The sequence below is a fragment of the Centroberyx affinis genome, unplaced genomic scaffold (assembly GCF_046629955.1).
Source record: "Centroberyx affinis isolate AG114_WGS23_722 - 3 ecotype Tasmania unplaced genomic scaffold, CSIRO-AGI_Caff_v1 ptg005464l_1, whole genome shotgun sequence".
Lineage (NCBI taxonomy): Eukaryota > Metazoa > Chordata > Actinopteri > Beryciformes > Berycidae > Centroberyx > Centroberyx affinis.
Window position 1 is genome coordinate 38,978 of NW_027282737.1, and position 13,523 is coordinate 52,500.

The 13,523-nt window shown below is 42.3% G+C and overlaps 1 protein-coding gene across 1 annotated transcript in view; it reads left to right on the forward strand.

The window, feature by feature from the left end:
* Positions 1–13,523, forward strand: part of LOC139667359 (trichohyalin-like) — a 57,417-nt gene that overhangs the window by 19,291 nt on the left and 24,603 nt on the right. The window contains exons 12-18 of the mRNA XM_071546812.1: positions 530–718; positions 1,001–1,231; positions 3,317–3,418; positions 3,885–3,961; positions 4,384–4,543; positions 5,963–6,176; positions 12,333–12,417. Of these exons, the coding sequence (XP_071402913.1) occupies positions 530–718; positions 1,001–1,231; positions 3,317–3,418; positions 3,885–3,961; positions 4,384–4,543; positions 5,963–6,176; positions 12,333–12,417 (1,058 nt within the window). The remainder of the gene's footprint in view (positions 1–529; positions 719–1,000; positions 1,232–3,316; positions 3,419–3,884; positions 3,962–4,383; positions 4,544–5,962; positions 6,177–12,332; positions 12,418–13,523) is intronic.

Consider the following 13,523-nt stretch of genomic DNA (forward strand, 5'->3'; position numbering starts at 1 on the left):
ACATGTTTTATTTTTAGTTATTTATGGTCTTGATGATAATGATGATTATTATTATTGTCGGTCATTATCACTGCTGTTTTGATAATAATAGTTTTATTATTTATGTTATTTATTTATTTATTTCACCCTTATTTACACATAAAGGGCTTGCTGCTTGCTCTTTTCCAGCAACGATTTGCATCACATTCATTCAGTAGTATACATTCACACCTGAAAGCTGTCCAATCTTCGAGTGCGGGCCACTAGGAGCTCCACTGGAGCAGTTGGGGGTTTAGTACCTTGCTCAAGGGCACTTCAACAGTAGAATATGAGGGAAATGACAGTGTTACTCTCCATCAAAAGTTCCCTGCTGGTCCTGTGGTCTGAGCCGGTGACCTTTTGGTCACAAGTCCGCTCCTCTAAATGTTTATGGCCATTCCACCAAATTATAGAGTGAAAGTTCATTCTCATCAGTACATGTACTATATTTGGTGATGTTGGCTTTCAGGTCGAGGCATCTGAAGGGTTGATAAAGAAGCAGGAAGCTGAGATGGAACTCCTTTGCCAGCGGCTGAAAGGAGCCCAGGAGGACCTGAAAGAGGCCAGTACACAAGCCCAGGATCAGAAAGAGACGTTAGCTATTTTTAAACAGAAATACACAGCGGCAATGGAGAAGGTGCATAGGGTGCAAGGGCAGGTGGAGAGTCTGGAAGAGGAGCTACGGTATTCACAGCAACAGGTAGATGATATTTGATATCAAAATGTGTACTGTACATTAGTATTTTATCTTTAATGCTCTTTTTCTCTGCCGAAATAAAAATGTGAAACTTCACATCTTTTTCTTGCATAAGGAATTTGAATGCATTCCAATATTTCATGTTGATTGCTCAGGGCCTCTGAAGACATTTCCGTGGCTTCATGCTTATTTCTGTTTTTTGTGTAATTCTTCTTATTCAGTTCTCTCTGAGCTGCAGCCTAAAATTCAGCCTCTTTGTCCCTATTCACCATGTTTAATTGGCAGCTAAGAGAGTCCCAGGTTGCAACACATTCAGTGAAGGCAGAGCTAGCTGAGCTGGAGGGGCAGTACCAGGAAAAAGTTGGCCAATGGGAAAGCTCGCAGGAGGCTCTGGACCAGTTGACAGATGAGCTGCAGGCCAATCAGAATCTGCTGAGGGAGAGTCGGCAGAAAGTGGGACAGTGTGAGGGCCTCATGGCAACACTGCAGGAACAGGTGGACATACTCAAACAACAGGTCAGAGCACACACACACACACACACACACACACACACACACACACACACACAGGTGCACACATGCATTTGTCTCTCTGTGATGTGTTTGTAGTATTAATGCAGGGTCCAACCTTTTTTCATAAGGGACTTTGTATTGACTGTTGATTTTGGAACATTCCTGTTACCACATTTAAAACACCTTAAAATGGCGTGTTTGCATTGTACAATTGATTACTGTGTGACAGAGTGCTTAAACAATGCTTAATGCTTGCGAGCTTAGAAATAAAAAACTGCTTTTAGGCAGTTGACTTACCGGTTTTCACTGTGTCTTTTGTTCAGTCTAACAGCTGTTGGTGGCTGTCTTTCATCTCAAAATAACAAACAAATATTATTACAGTCTTTTTAGTGGGCTTATGCATTTTTTAGCACCCAGTTTTTGTTGGACCCCACAAGAAGAGTATATATTAATGTTTATGTTAACTCAAATGTGAGTGAGCATTTATGTGGTAGCATTGTGTGTGTCTGTGTGCCTGTGTGCTTGCCAGTGTACTATTAATGTGTGCGTGAGTATGCATCTTTGTGTGTGCGGGCATGGGTGCATGCCTTTGTGTGTGTACATGTGTGTACATATGCACAAGTGTGCATTTGTGCGTGTGTGCACTCGTGTGTGTCACTTAATCTTTTCTCCTTTTCTTTCTGTTTTATATTTACAACGTCTGGCAACAAATGAATCATCTTTATTACGGAGAAATTTAATTTGGATGAACTTAACTGCTGCCGCCAAGGTCAGACGGGCAGAATGTCATTTTAATCCAATCAACTTTAATCTGTTGGTTATAAAAGAGTTAGGCCGTTGAAGAATGGCTGTATCTCAGGCCCTTTATTACATTGGCTAATGACTTTGATTGTGAGGCGCCTATCAAGAGGTTAGGAGTTCTCATGGAGCTTCACGTCCTGCTAATTCTCTACCTCAAACCACCGTTGGCTCGGCTAACCCTGCACTCGCTAATGTTTCCATTCACTATGGACAAGATAAACAACTAAATCTTAAGAAAACAGAAGTGAAATATGTTACAAATGTAAAAAAAAAAATTAATACTTAATAATACAATAAAAGTATAAAATAATAAAAGAATAAACGTATTTTTCAGGCAGGAATTGAACTACATTCAGAGGAATACTGGCCAAAGGCTAGCAGATAATTCAATTATTTTCTTTCTAACAAAGACGTCTCTTCTTTTGAATCAGTTAAAGTGTTTGCCTAAATCAAGGACAGCAGACATAGTTATTAATTTGATTCAGCTGATAGACTAAGATTGAGTAAGGTTAGTGACACAGACAATTTTTTTGGACAATGTAGATGGGAAGTGATCTCAGCAGCAGGGAACACAATGAGCTACATGGTCAAAAATATTGTTTTTCCTTGCAACGAGAGGTTCCTCTGTGATTAAAATAACAATACTAAGCTCCTTAGACACTGTTGCCTATTGCAACTGCCCTAAATACTGTCCTATCACTGACTTCAAACTAGATCTACAACTAGTTAGTTGACTGCTTGGAACGTCAAGGCTCTGTGTCTCTGTGTCCTGTGATGCAACAAATCAATACACAAATGAATGTAATACATAATCATGTGATTCCTAAACAGCACATTAATGTCATTGTCATTTATTAGTAAACCAAAATACATATCATCTGTTGAAAGGCAATACATTACAAATGCACCCTTTGTCATTTTGCTTTTTTTATGATTGTTTTCAGTCAGTTTTGTTACTGTTTTTAGATCAGTTTTTGATGTAATTAAGGAGGCAATTGTGCTGATTGCTAGCATCATTATAACAGTACGCCATGTTAGAGGACACGGTTTGTGACTGAGCTCCTGCTGAATGAAGCACACTTATTTTATGACATGAATTGATTAGATTTTCTATTTCTGTGCACTCTTGAAAGAATGGTCAAATTGGGCTAAAAAATGGTCCAAGAAGGAATACCCAAATATGTTAGTCCTCTGAAAGTCAACTACTCCCTCTTTCTTTCTGTCCTCTTTCTCTTTGTTTTACCCCTGTATCTACCTAACTCACTAACTTACTTTCTCTATCCATAGAAACTGTTGTTTGAGAGTGACCTAAGGCTGCACCAACAGACTCATTCTCATTCTGACGAGGAGTTCCTCAGCCTGCTGAGGCACAGACAGCAGCTACAGAAGGTGAAGACAGATTGCACTTTGTTCAGATTACAGTTACACTCAAACATTATGATTTGTTCAGATTACAGTTAAACTCGGATTACAGTGCACATTCAGATTACAGTTGCACTCATACATTACACTGTTCATTCAGATTACATTTCCAGATTACACTGTTCATTCAGATTACATGTACACTCAGAGAGCACAATTTGTTCACATTCCAGTTACATTCAAAAATAACACAGATCCTTCAAAATAGATATTACAAATTTACACTTCAGGTTATACAGTTAAACTCACAAACTGCGCAGATTACATTCCAGCAGCTGTGTATCGTGCTTTGTATTCTACTGGTTTCGGACACATTGAATTATAGCACATTTTCCATATACAAATTCCTGAATTATAAACCTGTGTGTGTGTGTGTGTGTGTGTGTGTGTGTGTGTGTGTGTCTGTGTATGCTTGCATGTGTGTGTGTTTCAGCGCTGCACTGAGCAGGTGGAGCGTCTTGCAGAGTGTGAAAGGGTTATTCTTCAGATGAAGACAGAGCTGGAGAGACAGTAATATCGGAGTCTATAAAACTCTCATTCTCCTCTCCTATGATCTCCTTTCCTGTCCTTGCCACTCCTCCCCTAACACCCCCCACCCCCCACCCCCCACCCCCCTCTCCCCCACCCCCTCGCTCATATCTCTCACACTAACAGTCTACTTACCACACTGTACACTGCAGCATGCAGTATGTTACATGGAAAATTTGGCGTACTGTATTCAAACCATACTGAAGCCTAAAGGTTAGCATCTCGTTGTTTTCTTTTATTTATATAATCTGCTAATTGGTTTGAATTTCACCACTGTATGTCACACAGCATTGTGGCTTGTGTTTTACTCTATTGATTGGTACTAATTTAAATTCAGTATACTGAAACAGCAATTCAAATGGGGCAACAGACAAACATGTTTACTCTCTCCCTCCCTCCCATAGGTCCCAGGAAAAGGCGGGTCTGGAGCGAAGTCTCGTTGCCTCCCACCATACACACCTGAGCAATCGTGGCCAGCTGGAACAGGAAGTGACGCGGTTGGAACAGGAAGTGACACGCTTGGAGCTTGAGCTGGCCGACACCCACAGGGACATCGCCCAGAGAGCAAGGGTACAGTTAGGAAACCTCTGTCTCCTGCCATGTCTTCTCCCAACTCTTTTTCTTTTTCTACAACACTGAAACACAGGTAACACTTTAAGGGATTGTTGATGTGCAATTTCTCCACCAACTACAGGCAAACACATTTTTGATACACACATTTTCATACTTTTGGTATTGACAGATACTTATTTGTTGACCTGTACTTTTATTTGGTGACAGCCATATTATTTTGACCCATTCCTTTACTCCTGTTGAAAGCAAGCTCACCCATCTCTATTGCTCTAAAAAAGTTTCAAATGCATGCATCTCAGGCCAAGAATATGACAGAAATTCAATTCAAGTTCCCAAAGCAGAGTGCTCGCACACATGAAGACCCCACCCCTCTGCCACCACCACGCACGCTCCACACACACACGTGTGATTGTCCCGTGATTTCCTGGCAGAAACAAATTGCCTCACCATTAATTAAAGCACCAAACGGTGCCAAGGCTGGTGCAATTGACTCCAATTAAGAGCTCAATGGGACACTAAATATTCAAATTAGTCAAAGTGGTGACCGTAGCCTGGCAGAGTGCCAACATAGCTGGCAGTCATAGACACATCACTCGTGAATGTGTGTGTGTGTGTGTGTGTGTGTGTATGTGCCTATGTAGGCGCACGCGTGTGTAGGCGTATGTGGAAACATTTGTCTTTGCACGTTAATTTGTCTGCCCTCTGGCATATACATGTGTTACGCATGTCATACTCACCAAGATCATACGCATACACACACATGCGCATACACCACACACACACACACACACACACACACACACACACACACACACACACACACACACACACACACACACACACACACATACGCACACACCATGTAGACAACCATAGTACGTTCTCTTCTTGCTGTCAGGTCTTGTCTCTCCATCCAGCCATCTTCCCTGTGGAATATCACATAATAAGTCTGTGTCATGTAAGGACACATGTATTGAAATCTACATCTATATTATGAACATGCATTATGCATATACACATAATTAGTCTTTATCATTATGCATATATACATAATTACACAAGAGTTTAATACGATGCATGAATGCTTGGTCATATATACTATTGCTGAATGCTGAGCTACTGACAATAAATGATTCAAAGGAAAATATGGAAGGTAGTTCAATAAAAAAATCGAATAAATTCAGTTTACTTATAGGTGCATTGTTGCAAATATACGTGCATCTATAGTTTTACAATAATTACAATAATCATTGATTACACTTTCAGTTCAGATTAACAGGTCTACACTAACATGCACACACTTGCACACACCACACACACCTGCACACACAAACAACATCAGCATCATCACCATTCACCGTCTGTCCTGGCCCTTACATGCTGCAGGTCCGTGATGCGCTCCTCAGGCAGTCAGATGAGGACCTAAAGGAAGCCAGGCGAGAGGCCACGAGAAGGAGCATGGAGGTGGAAGTTGAGAGGGAGCAGGTACAGAGGCTTCAGGAGGAGTTACAGAAGGAGGAGGAGGAGACGAGGAGCGCCCTCAGGGAGATCCAGAGCCTGAGCAGTCACATCACACAGTTGAGCCAAGAGATGGAGGAGCTACGCAGCAAGCACCAACTGGCAGGTAGCAAGCAAGCGATCCATCCATCCATCCATCCATCAATTAACCATATACATATATACACTCTATAAACATATACAACTGTTTCGCCCACCAGACAAAATAGAATATCTGAAGGACGGCTAGTAGCCTACCAAAGAGGCTGGTAGAATAGACAAACTGACCAGCCACTGGGTTTTACCAGCACTGGGCTGGTGGCTGGTGTTGATCGCTCACTCGGACAGTAGGACAAATTGTGTCCACAATGCAAGCAGCAAATAGTCAACATGACCCTGTTCATTTTCTTTAAATTGAGAGTTTATCAAAATTTTTCCACGAGTTGACATCATTTTCTCATTTGCTGGCTATGAAAATTTGGCAGCTGCTGAATATTTGGGCAATGTTGCTCATCAGAAGCCAATCACGTGCTAGAGATGCTGTACAGTGTGTCCTGTCTTTTGTTGCAAAACCAGTGGCACTGCTGTTAGCTCAATCAGTTAGCTCATATTAGCCAGCCAACAGTGGTATAGCAATGTGGTGATTTGGTTGCTAGCTATCTGCACACAGTGTTAAGTCAGACATATACACACACATAGAAAGAGGCCTGATTTAATGGCGCACTGCTTTAGCTGTATGGTAATGATCTGGTGTGTGTGTGTGTGTGTGTGTATGTGTGTGTGTGTGTGTGTGTGTGTATGTGTGTGTGTGTGTGTGTGTATGTGTGATGGTGGCCTTTGTAGTAGCGTGTCAGTGCAGGAATGGTGATGGCTGGGTCTCTCTGGGCACAGAAATGTCTCATTAAGAATTAACGTACACATCTACGGTCACGCCAGGCGAACACCTCACACACACACACACACACACACGCACACAGCCATTTCTCCAACTCCCACTGCTTTAATTAGCACATACACACTTACTCTCCGAGGTACAAATACACACGCACACGCACATATACACAATCACCTATTGTCCGCAGAGAGATGAATCTGAGGTCTCTCTCTGTGGCAGACAGTGGCTGGCTTGCTCGGTGAACACTGCTCATTAACAAGATAGAGACAGAGGGACAACGCTGTGTAGCTCGGCCTTTGTCTGTGATCAAAACGCATTCCCTCAACTCCGCACTCCACACAAAACCACACATTATTCTGCTTTTACCTTCAGCAAATACAATCCAGCGACATAGAGCCTATTGTAATGACTAAAGAAGAATAAAGATGCATTATTATAACAAAGGGGGCATTATTTACCTGGATATAGCTGTGGCTTGAATAGACTAGGTCAGGAGTCGGCTCGAGAAATTATTGTCAGGAACAAAAGGCCTTTTTATTAACATGAAGCCCTTGTAATGCTTTCTGTATTACAAAAACATCACCTTGAATGGTGAAGCAGATTCTTTTTGTTGTTTGAAATGCCATCAAACAGTAGATTTCCTGTCTGGTTTAGAATGGAGGGGATTGTGTAAAATGAATTGGTTAGAATACAGATTGTTTTGTAGGCTACAGTACAGACACACACAAATAGAGAAAAACATTCTAGTAAGGCACACAGTCATCACCATCTTAGATTCCCATCCTTACCAAATATTTGTAGGTTGTCGGTGAACCAAAGCTAAACATCTATTTGGTATTTTATTGCATTTTATTTTATTAGCCAGTCATTACCGTTTATATAATTTGTCTATTTCTGCTATTCACAGTGTAAAATGGTAGAATTAGTAAGCTGATAATGCTATCAGCCCTTAAGAGAGACTGTTACCTGGTTACCTGAGCTCCGCAAGTACCCGGATGGCCCGTGCATATCTACAGTTGGAATGTGACGGATGTCATATGAAAGGGCCTCTTTGGCCAAATAGAGGGAATGTCAAAGGAGGGAAGGAAGAGAGGAGAGGGGGATGTGTGGGGAGCCAGGGAAGGTCACGAGGATGAGATTGAAGTGTCTGAAGGCAGCTGGATTCAATCAGACTGTGACAGGAGAGAGGATGAAGAGAAGGGACAGAAGAGGGGTGATTAAAAAAGGAAAGAAAAAAGTCCTGCTCAAACTTTGCGTATGACTGTATGTGTCAAACTTAGTGTCATACTTTGACAGCATTCATTCCCTGTATGATTCTCAGGTTCAGTAGATATCCTGTTTCCAACAAAATAGCGGGCCCAAAAAGTGAAACACAGCATAGACTTTATATGGAGGTAAAAGTATGCAATGGAGAGAGAGAGAGAGAGAGAGAGAGTGTGTGTGTGTGTGTGTGTGTGTGTGTGTGTGTGTGTGTGTGTGTGCGCATGCACGTTTAATTCATTTTCATTTGCAGTAAATTCTTATTGTGTCATCATGAGGTACCGTACATACAATGTGTACAATACATATACAGTGTAACACATATAGAAATGGATATAAAAGCATCATGTGCAGTCCAACACAGACAATACTCCAATCACTGATGCTGGTTTCAGCCTTGCTGCACCAAAAGAGGAACTGATTGTTTGTGGGATGACTAATGAAAGGCTAGGTACAGACAATCTGTACAGACAAAGGTAAGGTAAGTAAGGAGGAGATAAGTAAAGATTGTGTTCATAGTCCTTCTTTTAAGAAAATTGGATGTCCTATATTCATAAATGGTTGATTCATTGTTAATTGTTTAGAAAATGAGTCACTTGTAAGAACTACTCGTGAACTTTAAGCAAGGACTGATGTGGGAAATATTTAAATGATAGTGCCTTCTTACCACCGTAAAAAAGATGTGTTGGAGGTTTGATTGTAATGTAAAATGCATGTGATGCTGGGTGACAGCAAATGAAATAACAGCATAAACAAAAACACAATATCCATATTTCCACACTTCCACCAAAACAGAAATGTGATATTACCACCCCTCTGTGTTGCTGATGTGCATCTGCCTAAAGATGATGAAATCATCACTGTGTGCGTGTGTGTGCATGTGTGCGTGTATGTGTGTGTGTGTATTGCTATCCAACCTGGATCCCTGGACACACACACACACGTGCACAGGCCTCTCTCCTCCAATTCACCTCTATTACTAGCTATAATCCCATTTCACACTCTATCGATCCCCAAAACTGTTGTTCACCGGAACCAGCAGCAAACACTGGCGTTTCTCCCCATCATTTCACCACCATTGTTCTTTATTACACAAAGAAGCCCCCCTTTGTCTCAGAGCGAACCTAGCCCCGCTGAAATATGAATTATAAATGTATGGCTAATAAAAGAGAAGGGGAAAGAGAGAGAAAGAGAGAGAGAGGGGGAGAGAGATAGAGATAGAGAGAAGGGGTTGGTAGAAACATCAGAGAAAATGACTCCTTTACAAGAGTCTATTGATCAGTTTCTATCAAAGGGGGATGTCAGACATGAGATTACCTGGCAGTTTGAGCATTAGGTGCCGTGTGTTATAGCCCCGGGCCCTTGTACCGCTGCCAGAGGATTGTAAATAAAGCGGAGAGGAGAGAGCAAGAGGGGAGTGTGTTGGGGTGTATATGTGTGTGTGTGTGTGAGTTTTAGAGTCTGTGTGTGTGTGTTCATTGTTCTGTGCATTGCGTGTGTTGATTCTTCTGGTTTTTTTGTTTTTTTTGTGGTGCATTTGTGTGCGTGACGGTGTGCGGCTGTGTGCCTACACCTTTTGGCTTATACCCAAAAGCAGTGTTGCAAGCTGGTGAAACTTCAGAAAGAGAGGGAAAGAGTCTTGGGAGGCTTTGGGACGCCCCCCCCGGGACCGCCTCAGCCCGCTACGAATCCCCCAACAAAGCCAAAGGAAGCCCCTATGAAGCCTTATGAAGCTTTTATGAGGGCCGGGCAGGGCCCAGCCGTGCCCCAACCACTGATTCAGGGTTAGCTGGGTTTTCATCCCTCTCATGTTAAAGGTTAGCCGTGAGAGCAGGGTAATCTGACCGCAGATCTGTGATTATAGGCTGATGCCGTATGATGGGCTTTGAAGCTCATATGAAGGGGTTGAGAGAGAGAGACAGCGTGTTAGATTATAGACTAATGTCATACCTTAAGTTGTGAAGCCAGTATAAAGGGGTCAGGAAAGTGAGAGAGAGAGTGAGAGACCCCAGATCTTAGATTGTAGACAAATGTCATAACTTGAGTCGTGAAGCCATTAAAAATGGGTTGAGAAGGCGAAAGAGGGAGGGCGGAATAGAGAGAGAGAGAGAGAGAGAAACCCCGGACCTTAGATTACGCACTACTGTTGTACCTTGAGCTGCAAAGCCACGAAGAAGTGTTGAGAAAGCCAGAAGAGAGTTTGTGTGGAAGCCTTGTTGAATGTGGAAAATTTTGGCAGCATTTGGTCATCAATCCCTCCTAGGCCAAATATACCCCACATCTTTATCTATTTTTCTGATGAAGACACCTTGTGTGTGTGTGTGTGTGTGTGTGTGTGTGTGTGTGTGTGTGTGTGCATGTATGTCTGTGTTTCTGTATTTTATTCCAGTTAGTTTGGGGTTATAGAGCAAGCTGTCTGCCTTTGCGCCTAATTTTGTGCATCTTTCTACTGTCTGTGTGTGTATCTCTGCTCATGGATGTTTGCGTGTATGAGTGTGTGTGTGTGTGTGTGTGTGTGTGTGTGTGTGTGTGTAATTGGTCAGTCTATGCAGCTAATTGCTCTCCCTGTGGCCTCCCCTGGTGGGAGGTGTCACAGAGGTCATCTCGGACTAATGCCTTGAATGTGAATTTGATCCCCAGCTCAAGTTTTCACATCCCTGCTTTATTGATTATTTAGATTCATAACAAACTTTCACCTTGAGGTTCAGTAAAATAGCCAAGGTAGCCCCCCCCCACACACACACACACACACACACGCACATAGGCAAAAAAACACTGTGTTTGTGCATCGTTAAATATTTAGCAATTCCAGTTGCCTCTTCAATTTTCCTAGGGCTTCAGTTTAAACAGTTTGGATGCTGCAAAACCATAAATTAATCATGGGTTTATTAAGTGTGGATTTTCTTTTCTGTATTTCCTCCTTTCTGGTATTGGTTTTAGCTTCCCTCCGTTCAATCCGTCCCACCACTGCCATCGCGGCATGGTGTGTGGCACTAAAAGCATTATAGCAATACACCAAATATTTCTCTCTTTCTCACACTTGCACACACAAATACACACACACACACACACACACATTCAAAGTCCAGCATGTAAATATTCAACACACGCACACACACACTCACGCACGCATACACACCTCTAAATATTCAGCACACACACACCTTCTCAATATTCACTAGCCTTGACCACCGATGGCTGACAGTTTATGTTATATTCAATGAATACTGAATTTACTGAAAGGGTTTAAAAAAGCTATGAAAAAACATTGACTCACAAAACAGCATACGGAACAAAAAAAAAAAAAAGGAAAGGGAGCAAATCCTAAATTTTAAATTCAAACTGAAAAAAGGGAGTGCAAACCTAACCAAAGAACCTGACTCGTGGTTTATTATGCATCCGCTCAATGTGCTAAACTACTAAGTGTAGGACAATGGGGTTTTATTGCATGTAGATGGAGGAGACGGCTGAAAAGGGAATGTGATTGAAGGGCTGCAGTCAGGAGTATGTGCTCAAGTGGCCTGCTCAAGGTAAAGAGTGCCATCTATTGATGTAGACGGGGAGCGCTTCTTTTGTCTCTCAACAAAAGGGCTGCTGCCCCGTCTGAGTGTAAGGAGTGCAAGACGTTCGCTCCTTCCCTCTCCGCCGCTGAAAGGCATTCAAATGCCTCTTCTGTGGCGGGCTTCTTTATTTCCCTTTGAAGGTGACTCACAGTTCATATTTTCCCACTCATGCTCGACTCGACCAGAATCAATAATCTTTGTGTATGCATATTTTGTAAATCGTTTTAACCTTGGTCCGCTGAAAGACGTGAATTACTGTGTTAATCTTTACTCATGCTGCATATTGTTCTCTTTCTTTAAATAAAAAAAAAAAACAACTCAATCTCAAGAGCTATATCAGACTTATTTGTATTCATATCTCAATTGGGAAAATGGGAAAAGAATATTTTTTTTCTGTTCCATGTGTGATTTTCTTCATATGTCCATTTGCATTAGGCCTACTCTACTGAACCTTAACCAAGTGTCTGAAGTGAAGTGCTGCTCTTTCTCTCGCACTTTCTCTCTCTCTCGCTCTCTCTCTCTCTCTTTCTCTCTCTGTCTCTCTCCCCCCCTCTCTCTCGCTCAGTGGAGGAGTTGGCAGCCCGTGCAGAGGAGGCAAGGCGGATGGCGGGGTGTCTGAACGAGGGAAAGCTAGCAGAGGAGAAAATAAGGTAAGGAAGGAGGGAGGGAGGGAGCGAGCGAGGCAGGGAGAGAAGCTTCCTTTCTTATCCCATTTCCCATAGTCCCCTGTGTAAGCTCGGTAATCAAAAACATTTAGATTTTTTTACGCGCGGTGTACAGTAGGCTATTTAACCGAACATGTGTTGAACAGAATAGCCCCTAAGCCTTAAACACTTACAACGTTCAAGACAGTCTACAAAGCAAGATGTCTCTCTCTTTGGTCTACCATACATTAAAATATCCTTTTCTGAGGATCGCACTGCCTGGGATATCACAACATGTCAAGTGATAACGCTTGATACTTTTCTCTATTCTGGTGTTGTCTAACAGCAGGCCATGATAAGTTGTAATGTAGACATCTCAGCTTCCTCGAAGGAAAGAAAAAAATGAATCTGGCCGAGGAATATCAGAATGTGTATCGGTGCGGCGCAGTTTGGACGCCGATGTGAGGTCACGGAGTTCAGAGTTCAGAGGTGAAAGCCCCCGGTTGACCCCTGTGTGTCACCCGGGCTGCGGTGATGACATCAGCACGCATGTATCACCCAATGGAGTGTGTGTATGTGCGTTTGTGTATGTGCGCACATAGCTGCGGTTGTGGCTTCGGTTTCAACATGACCTCACTGCAGCAGTCTCCGTCTCTGGGAGTTTCTTGGTTAAGTTAAGCCATGGAATATTTTCATCGTCAACTGACAATTTAAAACTCGGCATGGGGATTTTATAGGTTACATTTTGAATTATTACATTTTATTACATTTAAACCAATTTTAGGTACTGAATGGTAAAACAATCGCTGTGTCTGCGTATTATACCCATTTGCAAAATCGTGCTGTTTACTGTTAACCCAGTATTATCTAATAACTGCAGAGACATGAAAGGTTTTTAAGCAACAACACCATACTAATGGCTTCCATCTGTGGTGTGGGAAATCCCCTCCTTTCTCCACAGGATGCCTCTCTCTTCAACCTCCTCTCTTTCTTTCCCCTCGCTCTCCCATTCTGTTCATCACATCATGTGTTCTCTCCATGGACCAATCTTTCAGCCATTTCTTTTTTTATGTATTTTTTGGCTCTTCTGCTGCGCCTTCAGCCTTTAGTTT